Source organism: Galendromus occidentalis, unplaced genomic scaffold, assembly GCF_000255335.2.
Source record: "Galendromus occidentalis unplaced genomic scaffold, Mocc_1.1 scf7180000077427, whole genome shotgun sequence".
Classification (NCBI taxonomy): domain Eukaryota; kingdom Metazoa; phylum Arthropoda; class Arachnida; order Mesostigmata; family Phytoseiidae; genus Galendromus; species Galendromus occidentalis.
This window is the reverse complement of record NW_003805415.1, coordinates 913,410-936,103: the sequence shown is the minus strand read 5'-3', so window position 1 is coordinate 936,103 and position 22,694 is coordinate 913,410. Positions and strand designations below refer to the sequence as shown.

The 22,694-nt window shown below is 51.5% G+C and overlaps 3 protein-coding genes across 3 annotated transcripts; 1 reads left to right on the top strand and 2 right to left on the bottom strand.

Annotated features, from left to right (window-relative positions):
• The first annotated feature begins 243 nt into the window (after positions 1-243).
• LOC100907986 (putative methyltransferase DDB_G0268948) lies at positions 244-2,437 on the top strand. Its single transcript, XM_018639244.1, has 5 exons — positions 244-361; positions 779-862; positions 1,027-1,328; positions 1,433-1,649; positions 1,757-2,437. Exons 2-5 carry the CDS (start codon positions 794-796, stop codon positions 2,099-2,101), a joined length of 933 nt encoding a protein of 310 aa, XP_018494760.1. The 5' UTR covers positions 244-361; positions 779-793; the 3' UTR covers positions 2,102-2,437.
• On the bottom strand, positions 2,140-5,522 carry LOC100900776 (acyl-CoA dehydrogenase family member 9, mitochondrial). Its single transcript, XM_003742555.2, has 3 exons — positions 5,368-5,522; positions 3,047-4,491; positions 2,140-2,930 (listed from the first exon to the last, which is right to left on the bottom strand). Exons 2-3 carry the CDS (start codon positions 4,489-4,491, stop codon positions 2,477-2,479), a joined length of 1,899 nt encoding a protein of 632 aa, XP_003742603.1. The 5' UTR covers positions 5,368-5,522; the 3' UTR covers positions 2,140-2,476.
• A 2,452-nt stretch (positions 5,523-7,974) lies between these two features.
• LOC100900539 (actin-5C) lies at positions 7,975-12,181 on the bottom strand. The gene is made up of 3 exons (XM_003742554.2): positions 12,062-12,181; positions 8,869-9,637; positions 7,975-8,710 (listed from the first exon to the last, which is right to left on the bottom strand). Exons 2-3 carry the CDS (start codon positions 9,607-9,609, stop codon positions 8,321-8,323), a joined length of 1,131 nt encoding a protein of 376 aa, XP_003742602.1. The 5' UTR covers positions 9,610-9,637; positions 12,062-12,181; the 3' UTR covers positions 7,975-8,320.
• Positions 12,182-22,694: the final 10,513 nt, after the last annotated feature.

Here is a 22,694-nt window from a genome sequence, read left to right as displayed (position 1 = left end):
GTCTACCACAAGCCTCGCGTAGAGGGTCGAACTTCCACCAACAAAGTTCTCTCTCTATACCACTGTAATAGTATAAGGTGGTGTTTTTCGAACACTTTTTGTTTGTTGACATCGCTGAATCCTCCTCGCGAGAGGAAGCTCGTTGTGGCAGCTGAGTGTCGATGGCGCCAAACTTTGAAAATTCGGCAGAAGAGAGCAAGTTTCTCTGCTAGCGGCCGCCGACGTAATGCCTATGAATCATGGAGGCTAGCTGAGCGCAGGTATCTGTCCACTCGATGAGAAAGCTCTCGAGGCCTGCTCGGCATCGAAAACGTCCAGTTCCTTCCCGGGCAGTGCAGAGGCATTCTGTGAGCGCGAGCAGGTGAGCCGATTCGATCCGGATTCCCGATGAAAGGACTTTCGTTTTCAAATCATCCTGGTCTCAGGATGTAATCGGAATCGAGACCGGACACCCTGAGCGATGCTTCTTCGGAATATATCTCGCTGACCTGATAACTGCTCTGGTCAGACTCCCAGTATTCATGATCTTGTCGAAAGCAAAGGCAGTTATGCTGTCAGCTCGGGATCCATGAAGGGGAACAATCTCGCGTAGCCTATTCGATACTTTCGGATCACAATTTATTCCGATAAATTCTGTAGCAACGACAATGAATGACGCGTTATGATTTGGACTCGAGGGAGGACGAATGAAGGACGTCGAACCAGAATACCCATCTGTGACGCAGAGCTACAAGTTGTCATTCGCGGATCGGAATTTCTATTTCTGAGATTTTTTTAGTGCTGTCTGGTGCCTATGGATGTTCAGCAATCCTCGTCGTATTGCGAGAGCCGGACTAGATGGAAATTCCGGGAGTTGGAGACTGTAAGGAGCCCAGAGGTCAACTCCGCCCTGGAGTGTGTAGAGCGCACAACTTTACAGTTTGGAAAGCATCCATAGGACGATAGTTGGAGGTTGGAGTATCCTCAAGTCCCGGATTTGAGATTCCTGAATTATCAACATGGCAAATTTTTCCTTCTGTACCGCAGTTTCCGGAAAGCATCGCTGAGCCTTCGAAGAGGATCATGGGCGAGCATATGTTCCAAACCGAAGCTCATGCGGAGCTCTACTCCGAATTTCGACCAGCACCGCCGGTGGAACTCCTGAAAATCGTGGTCTCTGTGTGTCGGAATACCGACAAGCTCTTGGACGTGGGATGCGGTACCGGCCAGAGCACAGAACCTATGACCGAGTTTTTCGGTCACGTTATCGGCACTGACAATTCGGAGGCTCAGATCGCTCAGGCGAAGAGGAGACAAAACGAAGCCGATCTCCGCAATCTAGAATACAGGTGATGACGAGATATGGCTATGACATTGTATTTCCTCGAATCCTCGGAGTTGCGGATTATTTCATTCAATCATGCGAGTAAGCTGAAAGCTTCGTTCGTCACAGGGTATGCTCTTCGAACGAGCTAACCTTCGAAGGGAGCTCTTTCGATGCGATCACGGCATGCCAATGCGTCCACTACTTCGACTTGGACAAGTTCTACGCCGAAGCTCACAGAGTGCTCCGCAAAGATGGTATCCTGGCATTGAGCGGATACTGCATACCTGTCCCGTCGGTGGGAGACCCCGAGATGGATGCTGCCATCAAGGAGCGTATCATGAAGGTGACAAGCGACGAATTTACGGAAATCCTCAGTATCACGGTAGTCATACGGAGTTCAATAATTATTTGGTCACAGACAGATTCCCCTAAGCGGATTCGCGCTTTCAGCTCTGTCGAGTCGAGCTCGGACCCTATTTCGAAGTGGACATAGACTACTTCGATCGGTGCTACGAGACTCTACCGGCTCCGAAATCTGGTTTTGAACTCGTCGAGAAGAATTTGAAGATCATCAAGGAATGGCCAACCAACCTACATGTGTACCTTAGCTATCTCAAATCATGGTCCCCGTACGTGCATTTCCGCAAAGATCACCCCGAAAACGACATCATGGCTTCTTTGAGGTCTGATCTACGCGCCATATGCCAGGGAGTATTCCAGCAGAAAGGGGACTCTGACTGCAAGGTTGAGGTCGACACTCGATACTTCGTGCACATATTCAGAAAAGTTGACTAGGAAGATCGACAAAACTGCGGCTCAATCATTACAATCAATCGATCTTTTAAGTCAACTCCTTCCAGATAACTATAGTTATATTTCTGAGCGGCATTCTCTATCACCAATTGTGATGGAGCCTTGATAATGATCAATACCGCCCGATGCCTCATTCTGAAGAACCTAGATGACGATGAGTGATGTCGTCTAGGAGCATCGGATTGAAAACTCCACGTTAGGGTTGAATGAACTCGAAGTTCTCTTTATGAGCTGAAATATTTTATTCAGAAATGTCCACCTTTGAGTTGATTGTTGTTCGTCGACATCAATCGTGCGCCTTAAAATCTATTTACATGTCGAACCTTGAGTTATCTTCACTTACTCCTCATTTCTCGACTAGTTAGTCAACGCCTTGAGCAAGGGATGAGTCGCGCCGTAGTTTTCCTTTGCACACATCGTCTTAGCGATGTTCCGGTATCGCTCTGAATTATCTGCGTCGCCCTTCAAGATCTCGTCCACGTTATGCTTGATACGATTACTGCTGTCGTAACAGAAGCCCTGAGCGAGCATGGTTTCGTGGGCGGCTGTCTCAGTCCCCACTCGGTGAGCTCTGGAAGCCCGACCCAGAACAGCAGTCATCGCGAAAATGTCAATTACAACGTCTGCTATTCTTTCGAGCAACATCTGCTGTTCGATGATGTTCTTCCCGTGTTTCTGTAGCGCGAGTTCCACGACGTACTGAAGTCTCTTGGCAGAATACTCCAAAGTTCGAGCTTCTGCCGCCAGCGACGGGTGCACCGCCGACTGAAGTCCGAATCGAAGAACCGGCTTGTCCTTCTTGTCGCAATACCTGGAACCAGAGTCAGACGGTTGTGCTCATAGTATAAATTGAGGAATCTTTGGGATTGATTGTGTATCCACTCTTCATCTAGCCACTCGAATCAAGCTCCGAAATCTTCCGCTTACCGATCATAGGCTTTCCCGAGAGCGGCTCCTGGATTCGTGAGCGGGCTGCCCCATTTCTTCATCATTTCTTTAAGATGACCTCCTGCATGCTGCACGCCCACAAGCGCGATGAGCATTCGGAGGATTTCATTGGTCCCTTCAAAGATCATGCAGATCCGACAGTCCCTGAACGCCCTTTCGTAGGGGAGGCTCTTCAGGAACCCAGCGCCTCCATGGAGCTGAACGAGCTCGGAGGCGATACGCAGCGATGCTTCGGAAGCAAAGATTTTGACGCAGGCCGCCTCCAGGGGATAGTCGGCGTCCTTCACGTTGTCGACGATCGCACACGTCAAGTAGGCCATGCTTTCACAAGCGTAAATATCACAGGCGACTTGAGCGAGTTTCTTCTGCACCAATTCGAATTCCGAAATGCTCCTCTTGAACTGCACCCGCTGCTTCACGAACTGGATCGTCTGGTTGAGACCGTGTCTCGCAGCCCCGGCAAGCGCGCCACCCATACCAAATCTTCCGGTGTTTAGGATATTCACAGCGACTTTGAAACCGTCTTCCGGCTTATGGAGTACGTTCTCGATGGGGACCTTGACATTTTCGAAGTACACAGGCACCGTATTTGAAGCTTTGATGCCGAGTTTGGACTCGGGCTTCCCGGTAGAGATTCCGGGAAACGACTTCTCCACGATGAAAGCCGTGATTTTATTTTTACCAAGTTTCTCTGAGAGAGTTTCGTTCCGAGCGAAGACCGTCATGACGTCCGCGAAGCCACCGTTCGTGATGTAGAGCTTTTGTCCATTCAGGATATAGTGTTTTCCATCGGGACTCAGTCGAACCGAAGTGCTGATAGAGGCAGCGTCGGACCCGCTGTTGGGCTCGGTGAGGGCGAATGACGCGACCCACTCTCCAGACGCGATGCGTGGCAAATATTTCTGCTTCTGCTCTGGCGTCCCGTACATGATGATTCCTTTAATTCCTATCGAGTTATGCGCCATGAGAGTGGTGGTGAGTGCTCCGTCGAGTCCGATGGCTTCGTTCAATCTTACATACTCGGTCGCCGTGAGACCGAGCCCGCCGTATTCTGTCTCTACTTGCTGTCCGAAGAGCCCCAACTCCCGCAAGCCGCTCATGACATCATCGGGGATGACTTCGGTTTCATCGAGCTTATTGGAATCGACTTTCTCGGTGAAGAACTTCAGTACAGTATCGTGCATTGTCTCCACGGAATCCACCTGATCCTCATCGAGGATTTCCGGAAAGGTCAAGAAGCGTTTGTCGAAGTTGCCGACGAACAAGTCCTTGATGAATGGTTTCCGCTCTACTTTGCCGAGGGCGAGCTTCATGTACGGGTTGTTGTCTGTCGAGCTTTCTCGTGTGTTCAGTACGACCACGGCGCTCGCACGACCGCATGTCGCCCGAACGAAGACCTGTCGCCCAGTACAGATTCGCAACATCTGAAACTCAGAGCGAAGACATTAGAACATCGCGGATTCCACGGCAGGGGCTTGCGCCCGGGAACGATACGCGGTGTCATCACAGGTGCCAACAGTCGTCCGCATTGGGCCGATAATAATTTCTCGAGCAACGTAAGATGACGCCCGGGGGACCTCTTAATTTATCCCGCTGACCCAGTGAGTATTTTCAGAGACTATCAACTTGACTCCATGAAAATTCAGAAGCTCCGCCAAGAAGTAAGCTCCCTATGAGATCTCGCACGGACTGCAGTCGATGAGTGTGCCGCACAACACAGGAATCAGCCCGCGAGTCTGAATTGAGGACAATTCAAGATCAGAATTTTACAACAGGTTGCCGAATTGATAGATTCACCAGAGCGGATGCGGATTGTCTGGATTAGGGGCAAATTGTGGTCCAGCTCAGCTTTGAGTGTTTCTCAAGGTCCTGTGCCCGAAGAATCGAAATCTTTCGGCATCGACATCCACGGCATGATACATCGCTAGTCTGTCTTGTTTCCAGATAGGAGGACCGAGGACGCTCGCTGACCTACGGCTCTAAGCCGTACTGTTCTCGAAGCATTCTCAGAGAGTTGCTGGTCTGTGTGCTGGAATTCGCAGGATGAGTGATTCTTTCCGCCTGAAGCTCCGTTCCAGAATCTTCCTCAAATCGAAATCCACTTGTTTACGTATCCGTCCATAGGCTGAACAAGCTTTCGCAATGTTCGTGATCAGGAGTTTCGCAAGCTCCCATCCCAAAAGCGACCTGTTTTTTGACAACACATATGCGAGAGCAGCTGATTGAATTCTCGGGGATTCCCAGCCCGGACACGCCGAGCGGTTGGTGGCGGTTCTCGGAGCTAAGCTCTTGTTTCTCACCTTGGGTCGATGTTACGTTTATTTCGACAAGATTCAGCGACGGATTGAGCGAGAAATCGCTGGCTCTCTGGTCGTATTGTCAACACCAACACTGAAAGCCACCGATCGAGAAGACACAAGACACGACCTGCTGACTGCTTGCTCTGTGTCGGTTCGCAGGCGACGACACAGCACACAACTTGTGAGCGCCGCCGTCTCCCTTCCTCACACGGCCGCCACTGCATTACTCGTCGGCCGCTGTCAGTGGAGGCAATTCGCGATCCGACGGAATTATATCTCGCAGTGAAGTCTGGCTGTACTTCCATTCAGCGTCTGTTTCTTCGCACGAATCCTTTCTGGATCGATCGAACTTATGAGCCTATTGGCGGAGAAGGTACATCAGGGGGGTGAATTTCAGAATGATGGCCGAAAACAGAGACTTTGAAACAGCTTCCATGTGACATTCTCTGGTTAAACGCCGCTGCCTGTCGCCGAGATTCTCGGGGAAATCGTCCCCACGGGCGATGTAATCGATCGGAGTCGAGTGACACGACCCCTCGGAATATGTAACAACATGAATTCGAAGCTTCCGCGACGATGAGCTTGCAACTTGAAACACTGGAATGCTGGAGGTTATCTCAGTCCAAAGGTCTTTTCACTTCGAGGAGCGGACCGGTTCCGGTCAAAGTCCAGCTCAGCTCATAACTCGGTTCACCCGAACGATATGAGTGGTAAGGTCCAGTGACCGGGCGTACCAGGCTGTCGGCTCGTCGTGGTAAACATACGCAGTCTCACTGTTATAGGCGAGTCCGGCAAGGTGAATGAGTTCAGCTGGATGCCTTTTCGAGGGACTCCCACGAGAACTAGAGGTCGTGGAGGATATCTTACGCGAGGAAAGCCGTTTCGCAGGCCTCCATTCAGACCACACTGACGAGTTCCTCTGAGGGAGTCGCGCCACGGATGGACTCGCAGTCAAATCAAATCAAATGGGTTCATTTCACACCGCTTCGCAGAAGACAGAGATTGATAGAGGGAGGGAGACGCACATGATTATAGGCAGAAGTGATATTATTCACAAAGCGGCGGTAGAGTAATAGGAGCAATTTGGTTCGGAAGTCTATTGGAGATCCAGCGGATTTGAGAGCTCCGGCTAAGCTATTCCAGAGAGCCGGCGCCTGATAGAGTAGACGGATAGTCTATGCTCAGCGATTCCGAGGATGGGGGAACTCGGACTGGGTTTTGTTCCACCATCGATTGATAATAGGAATATAGGGTAAGCTCCCGGAGAGGAGCTCATGACTCGTTTTATCGCCAATTTCGAAAGTGAGCTCCTGCACCCTCGACAGATTGGAAAATTCACTAGTAAGGCGAGCAGTATCGGCTCGAAGGGGCTCGGATACTCACAGTGGGCCTTCCCAATCGAGATCTGGGAAGGGGGCTCATCGATTCTTCTCCCGCTAGAAAGGCGAATACCCCCGTCGGAATGATTCTCCTCAACCCTATCCCCGATCATCTGACCGTTCTGCTCGTACATCTGTAGCAATCGCTAAAGACTCAAGCTCTGCAACGTTCGCGGAGAATCGCTCGAATCCACCTATTGTCGTCCGTCGAAGTCCAAAAGGCGTAGCTAGCTGGAGTTGCGCCCAAAGGGGGAGTGATTCTTTAGTTCCTGAGTTTTCTCATGCGAATAGTGAATAGCGATGATAGCGTTCCTCGATTCGAGGACAGCAATGGATTGATCGACGAATCGATCAGTTTCTCGTTTTGAGAATTAGAGCTCCGGACATCTCCCGATCCTGCAGAGCATCGGTGCGGCGTTGGCGTTCACCGCCGCGTCGTAGAGATCGCGCATGGCGAACGATCTCCAACAGGTTCGCCAAGCTTTGGAATCGGCCGCAACAATGCTCTCCCAGCTCCAGGTGCAGTCGAACCTCTAACAAGGGTTCGGAGTGGAGAGATAAGGATGGGCCCTCATTTCAGACAACCTGCCTCCGAAGACTTCAGCTGCGAATTGCCTCATGAATCCTGCACCGTCATAATCGCTCCAGCATGCGGATATCAAATCAATGTCAGTCGACTGTATCTGAAGGAACGGATCGAAACGGGAGACCTCGATTATGCACGGCAGGATACGAAATTCTAGCTTATCTTGCCACGGTAGCTCTCGAAGGACACCGAGAAATGCCGGGGCTGCGGGCGAATTGAGTGGATCATGAATCTCCGCTGGTTCCCACCGCTTGATCCATGTGGAAACTAGGGCCTCATCAGGGTCACCGTTAGAGATATCCTCACCGTATCGAGGAATAATATCCGGTCGGAGAGTCGAACCCTAGACGCAGCCAAAGGAAGAGCGCAATCATTTAGTTTTACTTCGAGAGATGGCAGTTGCGCCAAAACGATCTCACCAGAGCTCGTGGCCCTCGGTAGAATTTATTCTCGAACCGGGACGATGGATGATTGTTGATTAGAACAGAAAATTTTGAAAATTTCGCTTTCATTTTCTCTCCCTCTTTATTCTCCGCCTTGTTCATCTCCAGGATCATATTGGCTTAAGCGAACGCCGTATTACTTTTTAGATTGTGGTTTCCTCAGTTTAAGATTAAAATGTAATTCCTTTGTGTTCCATTCTCTCTTTCTTTTTCTCATTCTTTTGCTTTTCATCATGTAGGCGCTGCTCCAGCTATTCTCGTCTTTCGCATTCTTCAGGTGGTCAGAGGTTCGATTAGCAAAAATCGCAGCTTGGAGTTCTCGGGTTCGTTGGCGACAATCTCGTTGTTGTTGTTGTTGCTGCTGCTGCTGTTGCGGCTGTTGTTGATGTCGCTCGAAGAAATCGTTGGTGTTATTGTCGTTGTAGCTTGTTGCTTTAGGTGAAATTCGTTTTGGAGAATCGCTTCGTCGCTGAATGTTGTATTTAATTGTTCTTGTTGTTGCGGTTGTTGTTTGTGGTGTTGCTGATGGTATAGCATTGAATAACTTAGAAGCACTTCCTGTGCACGATGGACGGGCCGGATTCATCGTATTCCTGCTTGGAGATCCACATCTGTTGGAAGGTGGACAGCGAGGCGAGGATGGATCCTCCGATCCAGACGGAGTACTTCCTCTCAGGAGGAGCGATGATCTTGATCTTCATGGTGGAAGGAGCGAGGTTGGTGATTTCCTTCTGCATACGGTCGGCGATTCCTGGGTACATCGTGGTTCCACCGGAGAGAACGGTGTTGGCGTACAGGTCCTTTCGGATGTCGACATCGCATTTCATGATGGAGTTGTAGGTGGTTTCGTGGATTCCGCAGGCTTCCATACCCAGGAACGAGGGCTGGAACAGAGCCTCGGGACAACGGAAACGCTCGTTTCCGATGGTGATGACCTGGAATGCGGGAACGAGCGAATTAGTAGCGAACGATCACCGAAAATCCAATCTAATCGATCGGGAACGAACTCACTGGATGTAGGTGGAAATAAATCGTTTGACGGGCATGATGAATACGAAAAAGCGCCATATGACCTAATCATTCGAATATTTACCTGGCCGTCAGGGAGCTCGTACGACTTCTCGAGCGAAGACGAAGAGGCGGCCGTGGACATTTCCTGCTCGAAGTCAAGAGCGACATAGCAGAGCTTCTCCTTGATGTCACGAACGATTTCACGTTCGGCAGTGGTTGTGAAGGAATAACCGCGCTCGGTGAGAATCTTCATGAGATAATCGGTGAGATCACGTCCGGCAAGATCCAGACGAAGGATGGCGTGAGGAAGAGCGTATCCTTCATAGATGGGCACGGTGTGGGAGACACCGTCGCCGGAGTCGAGCACGATACCGGTAGTACGACCCGAGGCGTACAGCGACAATACGGCCTGGATGGCAACGTACATGGCGGGGGTGTTGAACGTTTCGAACATGATTTGGGTCATCTTTTCTCGGTTGGCCTTCGGGTTGAGGGGAGCCTCGGTGAGCAGGACGGGGTGCTCTTCCGGAGCGACACGGAGCTCGTTGTAGAAGGTATGGTGCCAGATCTTCTCCATGTCGTCCCAGTTGGTGACGATACCGTGCTCGATGGGGTATTTCAAGGTGAGAATACCTCTCTTGGATTGCGCCTCGTCTCCGACGTACGAATCCTTGTTGCCCATACCGACCATGACACCCTGGTGACGAGGGCGACCTACGATCGAGGGGAAGACGGCACGGGGTGCGTCGTCTCCGGCGAAACCGGCCTTGCACATGCCGGAGCCGTTGTCGACGACCAGAGCGGCAACATCATCGTCGCACATTGTGTATTATTTAACAAGGGATTTCGGTCTGGAAGAGGCAAGAAAAACAATTTCATTAGTCATGATCCCCAACCTCTTGGTAGGAACACACGCTTCCATGGCTCCTCGAAACGGCCCGTCCGAGAACAGATCAACGAGAAGTGCCGGACGACGGAGACAGCGACGCAGCGGCGTCCATTACTTCACCGATGGCGTTTTTCTGCCGAGAGGTCGGTGCCACGTCAAAGGCCGTCCCGCGAGCCACCGAGCCGACCGGCATTGCGCGAGACAGATCCAGACGACGGCAACTTCACAGAATTCCGGCTCCGTTGCTCGAAATTCGCCGTCGGTTCTTGAAGGCGACCCGCTTGTCACCCTCGGAACGGTTCTCACTGACCCCGGTGGTAAATACTCGACGATAGCGTCCGCGTCGTCACCACCACAATCATTGTCATCACCGTCGGGAAAACGAGAATCCGTGTCATTTGCCACGGAATGCAAGCGAGCCGGCCAGTCTTCCGGGCGACCACCGAGGGTTCGCTAAGCAGAACGGATGAAATCGAGGAGCACGATTGTTTCGAACACGTCTCAAGTGTAAGAACAAATGGTACTTGAAAACGCCTAGGACCTTAGAGTGTGACAGTCCTCATCAATCGACTTAAATCAATGTGGAATAATTTTTCCCCGAAACGATTCGCGCAGAAAATTCCTCGGAGAAAACAATGGTCCCATTGTGAGGGTGCCTCTGGATATTTTCCCAACTCGTTCCGCCGTGGTGGGTATGAAGAACCAAGCCCTGACAACGAATTAGAGGAGGTTGCAGCGTGATCGCTCACCGTCCGCGGCAGACCGATTTGCGATCGGAAGAACTCGTTCACCGCTCGTCTCGAGTCGCACCCAGCATACAATGAAGCGGAAATGTTTCAAGTCTCAGTTTTTTTTACGCTTTCCAGAAATAGAAACGCCGCCGTTGCCCCATTCAGTACAGCAGGTAGGGCGAGTTGACTCTTGCCCCGAGGAGAAGGGAAACGCGGCATCGCAACGCCCAACCCTCCTGCAATGCCCATCCCTTGCGTTGCGCTACCCCACCTCCAGGCGACGGCGGCTCCGAAACTTCTCGCAAGCCACGCGCAGGCGAACTCGGGACTCGAGCGAGAAGCTAGCCGCTAGTCGGGCAGACAGTCCGCAGACCCACCCCGCCCAACGCAGAACTCTCCACCGCCACAGACCGCACCCAAAACTCCGGCACCGGCAGAATACTGAGCACCAAATACGGCGTCGATGACGGTTGCCCGGATCGCGGTGGCCGCGCTGTTCGGATCAGCTCGTTCGTTAGAAACGCTGGCTTATAGGAGATGGCTGACTAAGTCGCGCCGCCGATTTGGCGAACTCCTCTCCAAATTCAGAAACGCCCCCATACAAAATTCTTCGACCGAATCAAGATACAGCGTCGAAACGGCTGTTCACGCCGACTGGCAGAACACCGACTCCAGGAGCTTATACTGAAACAATCGGAACGAGAAGTCTCTCCCGAACTCAGACTTCGGACATTACCGCAAACCTCAGTACACGTACAAAAATCCGCAAGACGGCTCTCGCGATTTCTGAGGGCGGCCCTCGCCGACCATGCGTTAGTCAGCACAAGTCGGCATGCGTCACCCGTACCGGCCGGCCGGCAGACCGACCCGCCGCCGGCCAGCCGGCTTCTTCTATATTTGGCTATACAGAGAAATAAATCGCCTCGATACGAATCAGCATATCCATCGGGACTCGCGGGACGCTTTGACCGTTAGCTTAGCGACGCGGAGGCATGAAGGCATGCGCCTTTGGAGAGCCGCATACTCCACGGAGGCATGACCGAGAGGCACACCCTGCCGCAGCGGCTGCCGAACGCCTCCACCACTGACAAGCGGCTGCCGACCAACGACAACCACCTTGTGTCAATAGCGGCAGAAGCATCGTATTCCACCGAACGAAATACGGTCAAATAATCGCTAATCAGAACACATACACAATGGCCGTTGAGGGACGCCATTCAAAGGCGGCTCCGAGGCACGCGGCGTCTCACTTGAAGCGACGCGGTCAGAGTCGGTCGGTCCGACCGACCGACCCGCCGGCCGGTCGCCACGCCATCACTCGACACCGGAGAAAATAAGTGAAAAACCGATTCCGATGCACCGAGTGCACTTCGTTCACTGGCAGGACGACGGGCCGTCTAGAGATCGTGAGAAGAGTATCCATGGATCAAGGCTTGGCGGCCGCGTCGTCGTCGTTGTCGATTCAACCGCTACTACTCGGACCCACCCGGCGGCCGGCTTGCACAAGCGCCGAGAAAATGCCAAAATCAACAAAATTCAAGTGAAATGATAGAGTACACTTGACGGAGGCAACACAACAGCACAATAGCTGCCGAGATACTCGACTGCAATCGGCGTTTTCTACAAGAACGAACTCAGTTTGCTGTTCAACTTACACGAAGAACAAGTTGTTCACAACGTAGCTGCACGAGCACGCTGGATGGCGCTGGCCAAGTGACTGAGCCTTATACTCCCCTCGTCCAAGCAAGCTGCCGGCGTCAGGTGACGTCGGCTCCAAATAAGGCGATCCCATTGGTCGAGCGGGAGCGCTGGAGCCGCATCCACCAATCAGCGATCGGCTTGCCATCATTGACCATATATGGTATGGTGGTGGATCGGGCGCGAGAATTCGAATCCAGGCTCCAACTTTGACAGTCACGTCAAACTAAGCCTAGTCCAGACAACGCCTTCCGATCGTTAGAGGCTTTGATTTCACGCTGACGATGGAGCCGTGCGACGAATCCGACATTCCAGTGCCGAATCCCCCTAATTTGTGGAGAAATCCCTCGTGACATGTGGGCTCCACCTCAGAGCACGCCGTCCCAACCGGCTTCGTGAAGTACTGAATGACATTTTTCCCGATCGATCGGAATCAGTCTAGAGTTTCCCGGCTGTCGGGATGTGATGGAGACGAGCTCGGCTTTCGGCTCGCTTCTCATGGAAATTACTGATGAGGCGTGCTAGTGACATTCGTAATTGAAAGCATGGCGTTTTGGCGGCAAAATTCGAATTTTCCGTTGGAGACTCAGGTCATGATATAATAGCGGTCGGCGGCGGCGGGCAGATGGAACGTTGGAGAGTCCTTGAGAATACGAAGCAACTGACAGCAGAATCGCCAAACGGCCCGACAACAACGGTCCAGTGCGAGCACGGCTGCATGTATTTTTCGGTTGTGAGGCGATTTTTGGGAATAACACGGGAAGCGGGGGATTTTTTTACAATTACTCAGCGGGAAGGATTCTCGATTCAACGATCATTCTGAGACAATGAAAATTTGACGGATGCCCTGTCCCCTGATGGAATGGTACAAGCACAGAGAAATCACTGAGACGCACGATCGCTGTGAAGTTCGAGACCTGGCGCGGCGGTATCTCATCCGTTCGTGTCTATCACGGCTCAATGGATGATTCAGCGGAAGAATATCGCGCCCTTTTCGGACGGAATCTCGGAATATTTCCGAGAATCGGAACAAACTCTGAGTGAGCGATGACATATACCAATGATGGATCGCGAGCACTTTTGCAGAAACGATGAGGATCTGCTGAGGCTCATTAGCAGACACCTCTACAGACACCTCGGATCGCCAAGTCCCCAGAAGGCGCATCCTTGCTTCTCATAACTCAATTTCAGATTCATTGAAGTCATATCTCAGTTAAGCGAAATCGACTCCATTCTGTCCTGGGAAGAGCCCTGGCCGAACTGTTTCTGCCTCCGTGAGGATCTGCGGCGAACTTCCGAAGTCATTGGAGTCGGCATACCTTCTCCGGTACGGCTCGACGACGGTCTTCTTCTGATCTCAGATCCTGATCGATGCCAGTTCGCGGGAAGGAAACGCCGCGGTTTCTTCGCCGAGTTACCCTTTTCCCGGCTGCAGATTTATCGAGACTATCGGTCAACACAACGAAATAATTGGTGGAGCTTGGTGGAAATCTCTTATCGCCATGGAATCTATGCGACGGATTCTTCATCGATAGACACGAAGCACCTCGCGAGCGATCTCGCGCGTAGACATTCCTCTCCGAAAAAGTCGGTGACTTATTTTTCATTCGCTCCGACAAAATGAGGTATCGATTCGTTGGGTGTGCTCTCGAGGACGCTCTCCAACGTCGGAATGGGCAAAACTTATCGCCGGGGCATCGATCAAACCTTTGGATCATTTTATATCTTCGCGGCTTTCGGAGATCCCTGCGATCTGCGATGGATTGCTTGCTCCGATCGCATTGAGAAACTCCGTGAACAAGTCAGCCAGGAATTCACGAGAAACCATACCCGAAAAGTCTATATCCATCGGAAATGAAGAGCTAGTCGCTAAGGGAAACATGGCGGGGATCGGTGCCGGTTTCAGCCAGGGGTGAATCAAACACATCGCCTAGTCGTGTTGAGCAGCAAGGAACGAATCTCAGGCACAATCAAGCTTCTGTCATTATTTCTCAAGCACCGCTCCTGAGAGCCTCACTGAGAGTCTCGAGATATACCGACAACCGACAACGCGTTCTACGATGGCTTGAGACAGCGAACACTCACGCTGGGACTCTCCCCTTGGAATGAAAATGTATTATCGGGTCGCCAGACCTACGACGCTCGGGGTCTCGCAGCAAATCACGAAGTCTGTCTCGATATGATCCGTTCTGATGGGTGATTTCGATGAGCAGACTCGCTGATTTGCTACATTCAGGAGACTGATGCAAGCACAAGGAGTAATTAGAACAAGGACGCACGACAGTCAGTCAGCATGTTGCCGACATTGTTTTTGTCGCGCAAGCGACAGCTTTCGCTGAGCCATCCAACTTCAATCCCTCCGGACTCGTCGGAACGCCCTGATCCCTACAGAAGCTCTGAATATGGTTGGCTGCTCCTCTAAAGAGCATCGCGGATGCCTAAGCAGGTGACTCGCTGCTCGCAGAAAGCGGTTCACAGTTCCACTATACTGATATTATAATCGAAGCTTGGGAGCTCACGGCATGAGTCACGCTCCTTGCGCTACGTCATGCAGAGAAGCGGATGTTACGTCGAAAAACACTGCTTGGAATTTCCTACGGAAACGCCGCATTGACGCTCTATTCGTAGAAAAGAGCTCGTCATTGCGCATCGCTTAGGAGATTACCGTAAAATTCAACGAGATGCGCGAGCATCGGATCAGCAGACTTCTGGCGTTGCGGCGCCGACTCCGGCTTTGACATTGACCCAATAATGAAGGGATGGTCTCCGGGCTGGAAGCATCCTGTGTGGCAGGCGCTGTCACGCCGGCTGTCCCCCATGAAATTTCAGGCCAGAACAAGTCAGATCCATTACTCGCGGAGCAAAATCATACATTTGGTTTGCGTCTCGTAGATCCAGACATAGACTGCGACCGAGTCTCAAGTAGTTTGGCTCATCGACGTCTTCCCGGATGATGTCATCCCGCCTAGAAGGCATGACGCTTACTCAGCGGTGTACGTCGCAGCTCCACCAGAAAATCGCTGCTCTGATACTTAATTCGGTACAAGTACTTTCGATTTTCGCCTCGTCACTCCGCGGCCGCCTCCTATGATGAAATCGAATGAATATCAGATGTTTGAATCCATCTTGGAGGGATCAAAGAAGTCTCGACGACTCAAAGGCCTTCTCGGAACTCGAACCGATCAGAACCGCAGCTCGTCTCACGCGCTCGCCCGGAGCGTCATAGGGTTCCGCGGTTGGACAGTGGTTGATGTACCATTCATTGTTTGCTCGGGGTGGTGGCCGGTGGTGCTTCTGCAGCTATGCCGGTCATGGTGGTGGCGAGACGAGTCAGTCGGTCGGTCGGTCGAACAAGTCACTCACTCAGTCAGTCGAAATTGTCCCATTCAAGCCTTATTAGGTGGATTTAGAAAACAGAAACTTTGAATAGGGACGACCATTTCGAGCCATCGCGCTGTTTCTCGCACTCGTTTTGTTGCGGCCGAGTCTAGCCGCTCGATTCTTGGGTTTTCGAACTCTCACTTCAAAACAACGTTCCGAGAGACGGGAAGGCTCAGTCAAAACAGTTGTGAGTCGTCCGTATCGGAATGCGCGTCTACAGAAGCCAGAGCTGCCGAAGCCTGATCGGGGGTGGATGAATCTCAGTAAGGCCTTCCGAACATTCTTCGAAATCTCTTCATGAGGCTGTCGGGCGAGATTCAAAATCATTCGACTCAATGATTAGTCCGGTGTCGAGCGGCAATGTCTCGCTCCTGGTTCCCAAGCACGGATCCTTGGAAAGGGTGTCTGAACAAGATGTCTGTCAATATCATCCACAGCCGCCGCCACCGCTGCCGCCGCGGCAGCAACACCAGCTACCGCCTCATCATCGTCATCATCATCATGGCGGCACGCTCAAGTGCCCCTCATTCATTACCGTTCTCTATAAGGTACTGGACCATCGGTGCGTGTCCCGATATTCACTTATGTAGAATGACTCGTATCTGGTTTTCTGTTCTCCGAGCGAGTATTGGCATCGCTCTTAACATCAAACCATTGATTTTATTCAAGCTCTTAATTTTCAAGGTGAAATCGTCGGCTCATTCGGTAAGCGGTCCCGACTGACGTACGTTTTGAATTCAAGACGCCCCGATTTCCGCATGAGGTTTGCGATTAATCCACGGTTGCTGCAAAGCAGCACGACTCGCGCGCAACATTTAAGCATGCGGTTTCATGAAAGCTTCGGATTGAAGTTTCCAGAACGGACGAATACCGGTAGAGAATGTGATCGCGGATGGGGCTTGAGGAAGCAATGCTCAAGGCGAAGGTTCTTCCTCAAGCAGATGATACTCGCCGAATTATGGTTTTTTCGACTCCCGCTTCTCTAGAAGTTTTTTCGAAGCTTCGCAGATCGAGCGATCTGGAACCTGGAGCATGAGCCTCCCAGAGCTGCTCAATATTAGTCAGAGAAGGATTTCCGATTCGACGCTCGGGAGGAATATCAAAAATACCGAACTTGGTGATATCGAAGTGAGTCATATCCTGCTCTCGGACGGAGGAGAATGCTCTAACCGAGCAAACAAGACTGATCCCACCATCGAGCACGGATACGTGGCTCGGCGGTTGCACTCGGAAGGAAATGCAGACAAATATCAATTCTTCGAATCATTGTCAGGATCGAGGAAGGATTCTCTCAGGCTTGCGCGAAATCAGTCACCACAGACCAGCATTCTCAATGAATGCTGCACAGCGAGCATGGTGATCATTTAGAGACGATCGTTACAGCGACGGAAAAAAACTGTGACTAGGCCGTCATAGCCCTTCCTTCTCCAGCAATAATTATGATTCACGGGATGGTCCGTCGTTTAAGGCTCTACGCCGGAACGAGTGAATCGTTCCCGATGGCCTTTGATTCCCGAATCTCATAAGCTCGTAGAAATATTATTTGAGTGGAGCGATCACGCAGCCGAAAGCGACCCTGAAGTTCAAGAGCTAGCAATCTACGTAAAGTTGAGCGCACGTCCTGGATGCGCATAAGCGAACGAGCTCCGGGAACATTGCCGCTATCCACGTCAAACAAAAACTGGCGAAATGCGCTCGAAGCGCGAGTTCGTACTTCGATCAATCCACTTATCATTTATTTGGATTCGGAGCCCTCGCGATCCGGCTCGTTTCGATAGGCGATAAGAGCCTCAGTTCTAAATAGTCACAGATGATGATGATTGTATCTGACAGGGCTCTTGGGAGTATCGCTCATTTGTTTGCCATTCTTCAGAATGATTCGTGTAGTGAGAACTCTCTTCGTCGCTCCCTCAAATGTCGAAACCCATGCTCTGAACGCTTGGCCACTCTGGATTGTTCCGATCGACAGCATGCTCTCTGGTCGTAGGCCGTAGATCACAGACGGTGACGATCCTTTTCCGTAAGCTGGTGTCCCCTGCTGATTGTCCAGGCTTCCGGATTCACCAAAGAAGGCCTGTCTCACTCGAATGCTTTCATCGAAGAAACATCCTTGGCCAAGGCCAGTCAGCCATTCAGCCAAACCGGCAGCGCTTTCATCGTCACGGCATGGGTCGTGGCTCAACGACCGACGTTTTGATTACAAGGGGTTCGGAACGATTCGAAGGGACAGTCATTCGGATAGGGATTTCTGGACATTCCACCATCATGATCTCGCAAGACGAGCTCGATCGGAGGGTACTCAGAGCTCAGAAACCGGAGCTTCCCCTCTCAGACATACAGAATCACTCGATGGCTCCATCGAACGCCGAATCATCTGTAGTAGTATATGCCGTCTCCCCGCTGCACCGACCGCGTGTCACTGCAGGTCAACAGAAACAAGTTAGCGTCATTATTGTCCCGGTCATAGTTCATGTGAGCAGATACTTTCCCGGGGGCCTAATCGGCCGGGATTTCCTGCATCCGATTTGCACGGTAAAATCCTGAATCGATCTTATGTGGTCACGCGCTTGCTTGGAAATGCCTCACCGCTGCGCCCCGGATTTCTACCAATCCTTTTAATAACTTAAAACCTAGCATACCTGAGCGAAAAAATTATATCGACGGAAATGTGGCACCGGCTGTAGCGATTAGGGACGCTAATGCGTGGCGGAGTTTCCCGAAAGTCGAGTACGCTTCCTGGTCAATGGGTCTGAATGAGCTCTGGACTTCTTGTTAATTCTTCTTATCTTAAATCTTGGTCTCGCTGCAAAGCTTCCGAACGCGATGAATAGACAACTGTATTCCACGGTTGAAGAAGGAACGAGCATGTTGTAGAGAAGCTGAGCTGAAGAGGTTGCACACCGAAGTGAGACGATATTCAATAAGTGAGACTGCGCGAGATCCCGTTGACCGACCAAGGACCGCCGTCATGGCCACCAAGGTCCTAATTGCTGTCCCAACCTAGTCCTAACAAAGTAGAAGACTCCGGAACCGTTTGCGGCCGCTCCGAGGTAGGCGTCGCGTACCGGACCCGCTCAAGATATGCGGATGAATTTCTGACACTAAATCTGAGTTATTTTGAATCGTACATCTAGACGTGTACTGCAGGGATGACGCAAAAACGTCTCGCGCGAAGTGACTTACGCTATCGGGGTTATCTTAAGATTCGGAAGCGGGTGAAAAAACACTTTCTACATGGTATGTAGCTTCTTCGGCCGACGGGAATTATCGGCAGGGTCCGATCGCGGGATTGTAGAAGTCGGTTTTCCGAGCAAACTTTTGTTTCTCGTCTAGAAGTTCCCCCACCGAGCCGGGTCTAGATTATTGAGTTTGGCATCGCTTCACTGAAATTCCAGTGTTTGATATATAGTCCAGCATCGTTTTCGCTCCCGTTTTTCCAACGGTTGTAGGGGAGACGCAACAGCCCGCCAGTGAGCCGAGGAATTCCCTACTCGTAAGTCATCCTTCTCGACCGCTATCCAGGCGCTGTAGGAGGAAGTTCGTATCTTTAATTGTTTCGAGTGGTTAAGAAAAGCGCGGCCGCATCGATGGGAAACGACTGCTGGTTGGGCTTCTGCAGCCGTTCGTGCCGCCGCGGGCGCAGGAGCGAATTTGAGAAGAGAAAAGGCGAGCCTCATTCCCAACACCTTGGAAGTTCTGCTCACCGGTGTCAAAGAGCAGGAGGGATCATCTTCTCTTGGACAACGCTCGACAGACCATCGCATGCAGCTCTTTGACAAATTCAAATCGAGTTTTCCCACATTTGAAGAGCGTATAAAAGCTTCGAAGTGCGCTAGATTTCCCCCTTGGCATCGGGTAGAGGGCTTATCGAAGTCCGCGAGATTAATTGGACACGGATTCCATACGAGCGCCGAGATACATTCTGGGCAGGATCATGTAATTCACTGACTTCGGTTCATCACTAAACCCGCAGCACATGTACGGTAACTGTAGAGTACGATGTTGTGGACGTTCGCGCAACGCCAGTCCCACGGCAGTACACTTAAGCAAAGGTCGTATCCGTCATCGATGACGTGAGCGCACACCATTGGCCTGGAGGAGTGATACCGTAAACGTCAGAATATTTTCACTGTCTAGTCAACGCGGACTCCTGCGTGACCGGTTCCGGGTCCTGAGAAGAGGTCGGAATCTGACTTACTAACAATGAGAGAAGATTAAGAGGGCTCACGTACGGTCGGTGAAGCGGGAGAGCTCAGGGTTTTCCCGCGTGATGGTTTCCGCGGAGCAATCCCTGATCGAGGATTTTCAGTCCAGCCGTGCCAGACATAACTACATAATTTGGTGCATACTCGAGACGGAAATTCAGGCCCGAATCCCGAATATCTTCTGCGGTGGTTCGCTTTTTCGGTCCAAGGAATAGTTTCTAATCGATCATTGTGATCTTCCGTTTGCGGAAAGTTTCGGTTTATTCCTCCAGCAGAACCATCGCCTGCCAAAATCGCTGATCCCTCTCAACTACGGAACAATGTATGAGAGCTGCCGCGATTAAAAGCGCCATCTGAAGATTCGATGCTCGCCATCTCAGTTGAAGCAAACAAGGAACTTGCCGCACAAAAAGTTTTTTCCTTTCTGTGTGAAAATAAACGCCGCTTTTGTACGTAAAAGTCGATCGATACTCACAGCAGGCTTGGTCGATTTTCCCTCTTCCTCTCGAACTTGTAGAATAAGGAGAAAAAGTAAAAGAACTCTTGCCGCCGCTCGGCTTCTGGGACCTCGGCTTCCGCTGCCGCCTCAGCCGCGCCGTCGTCGGTGAGGAAAACTGCTCGCCGAATCATTGAATCCCATTCTTCGGAAACGGTATTCTTCGCGGTTCGCTGCTTCTATTGACCGGGCTAACGGGAACCCCGTCCAAGTTTCTCTTTTCCACCTCAAGCAAGATAAGCTGACATTCGGCGTGAATTAGGTGATTTTTTCTCTCAGGCAATTTACCCAATGACTTCGGCGATGACACCAAAGCAGCCTCATGCTCTCTCAACGAGAAGTGGTTGCGATTATGCGAAGCGCTTAACAGCTCGAGCGATTTGTTGAACAGTGAATGAAATCTTCCACCGAGTTTTGTTCTACGGATCCCATTCATGTTATGAGCCTTGAGCTCGATTCTCCTCGACACGACGACGTGATCCGATCGCGTCTCGAAAATCGATTTGGAACTTGAGAGCTGTGGTTTCGATGTGTTGAATAAGTCGCGACTTCACAAAAACTCAGAAACCACTCTCTACGAGTCTCTAGTTATAGATTCTGATGAGCGATAGAGACTAATTGTATCGTGTTGGGAAGGCGGGGCAATATTGACACTTCCGGGGGGACATTGATCTTCGCGGACCGTCTCTTCCCCGAACAGCGCGGTGTCGGTCCATGGTCCCTTCACCTGTCTGATGTGTTTGCGACGCGACCCGATGACGTAAGACGGAACTCGATTATAATACTTTTTTTCGTTACAGAACATCGGATGCCCAGAATGTCACCGGTTTGCGTCGCTAGCCTCTTCCGGGCTGAAATGAGTGCAAGATGCCATCGCCACCGCTGTTCCGCGCAAGAAGTCTTTGACGGAAGATTCTGATGTCTGGGCTAGCCGACCCGTACGTCAGACCCGATCCTCGACGCGACCGTAGCTTCATCACCGCGAGTGACTGACTGACTGACTGACCAGCACCAGCGTCTTGAGCGTAGACCGAATGAATGAACGACGATCCGACTGAATGGAAATACCTGGTTCGCTCACGCGCCTTCTGGAAACGTCAACCCGAAAGAGATATCTCGTCGAGCACAGATGGGCAAGAGAAGAAGACTCTAGTACAGTAGTACTGTGTGCTCTTTGTGGTCATGAAGGCGAACGCCATCGTTGGAGGCGGCACTTGCAGACTCAGTGGAGCCCTTCAACCAGGGACGCAGTCGACCGTCGTCGGTGAGAAACCAGCTCGCCGAAAGCAGTACCAGCCACTCGGCGAATAGTTAAACAGGCGACTCGGGACTCGCGTCTGGAAACGCATCTCTTTCTACAGAAAATTTGCTACGAAAATCGTCAGCTTCGACCATTGTCCTAGCGGTCGCGGGAACAACGCATCGAACGGAACACGACGCGGGCGGATCTAGGAGAGACGGAATGAATGCAACAGAATTTCGCTGCGATAATCGGCAAAGATCGCGAGCCAGCCGGCGAGTCCGTGGCGTTTTTGCTCGCAGCTCGTCGCTGATATTGAGCGGCGCATCGCTCTTGAACGGAGTAGTTGCTCTATTTCCCGACTAAATAAAAATTTGTAGACGCGGGCGTAGCAGCTCCTCGGTCGTTCCATTAGCATCGCCTACTTCAGTCGCTTATTCGCTCTTTCTTTTGCTTCTGCGTGATATCCAGTAGAGAAGTTTAATTGCAAGCATCGCAACCGCCGCGAACCCGAGTCGCTCTTTTTTTCTTTCATTTCTTCCATAATTCTTCTTCCAGGGAGGGAGCTCATCCTGAGTTGTTGGTTCTGGACGACTGTTGCCAATGACTTAGAAACATCGTGGAGAGCCACGTGTTTCAGATTGCAACTTCGTTCTGACTTCCTCCTTCTGCTTGCGCCGGTGCCGTCGAACAATAATCGAGGCAATGGAATCCGCTTTGTATCGACGGTTACCGGTCTCGGTTGGGAGGTGAGCCCGTCAAAATGGAGTTCATCGGCGCTTGGCTTGCATCTGAGAGCGGAGCTCGCAACGATACTCTGCTAGTTCCGCTGTAAGGTCACACGAAGGGGACGAGAGAGTCAACGACGGGAAATTTCGGTAGGTTTTCGTGAGCGCTTGCTTGCGAGGAAGAAGTTAAACTTCCTTGAAGGGGGTGACAATGGATACGACGGCGCTGCAAAGAATCGTACGCCGGCATGTGGCAGCTCATCGTGGACAGAAAGCCGCCGGCGTATTCATGGAGATGGAGTGGATAATTTCTCGCTCCAGCCAAGAGGAGTGAGGACAGATGCAGAGTATTTTCCGCCGGAGCGGAATCGAGATGTGCGTGTTTGACGCGTCTCGTCTTCCTCGATGACAGAGCTGGATGAGGAGGATCTAATAGAGTCGACTGTGACTTCTCCGAAGAGAGGAACGTAATACCCCTGATTGGCGGAGTTCGGAATGGGTCGACAAGATCAGCGAATCATTCTTAACAGGATCGCTGCT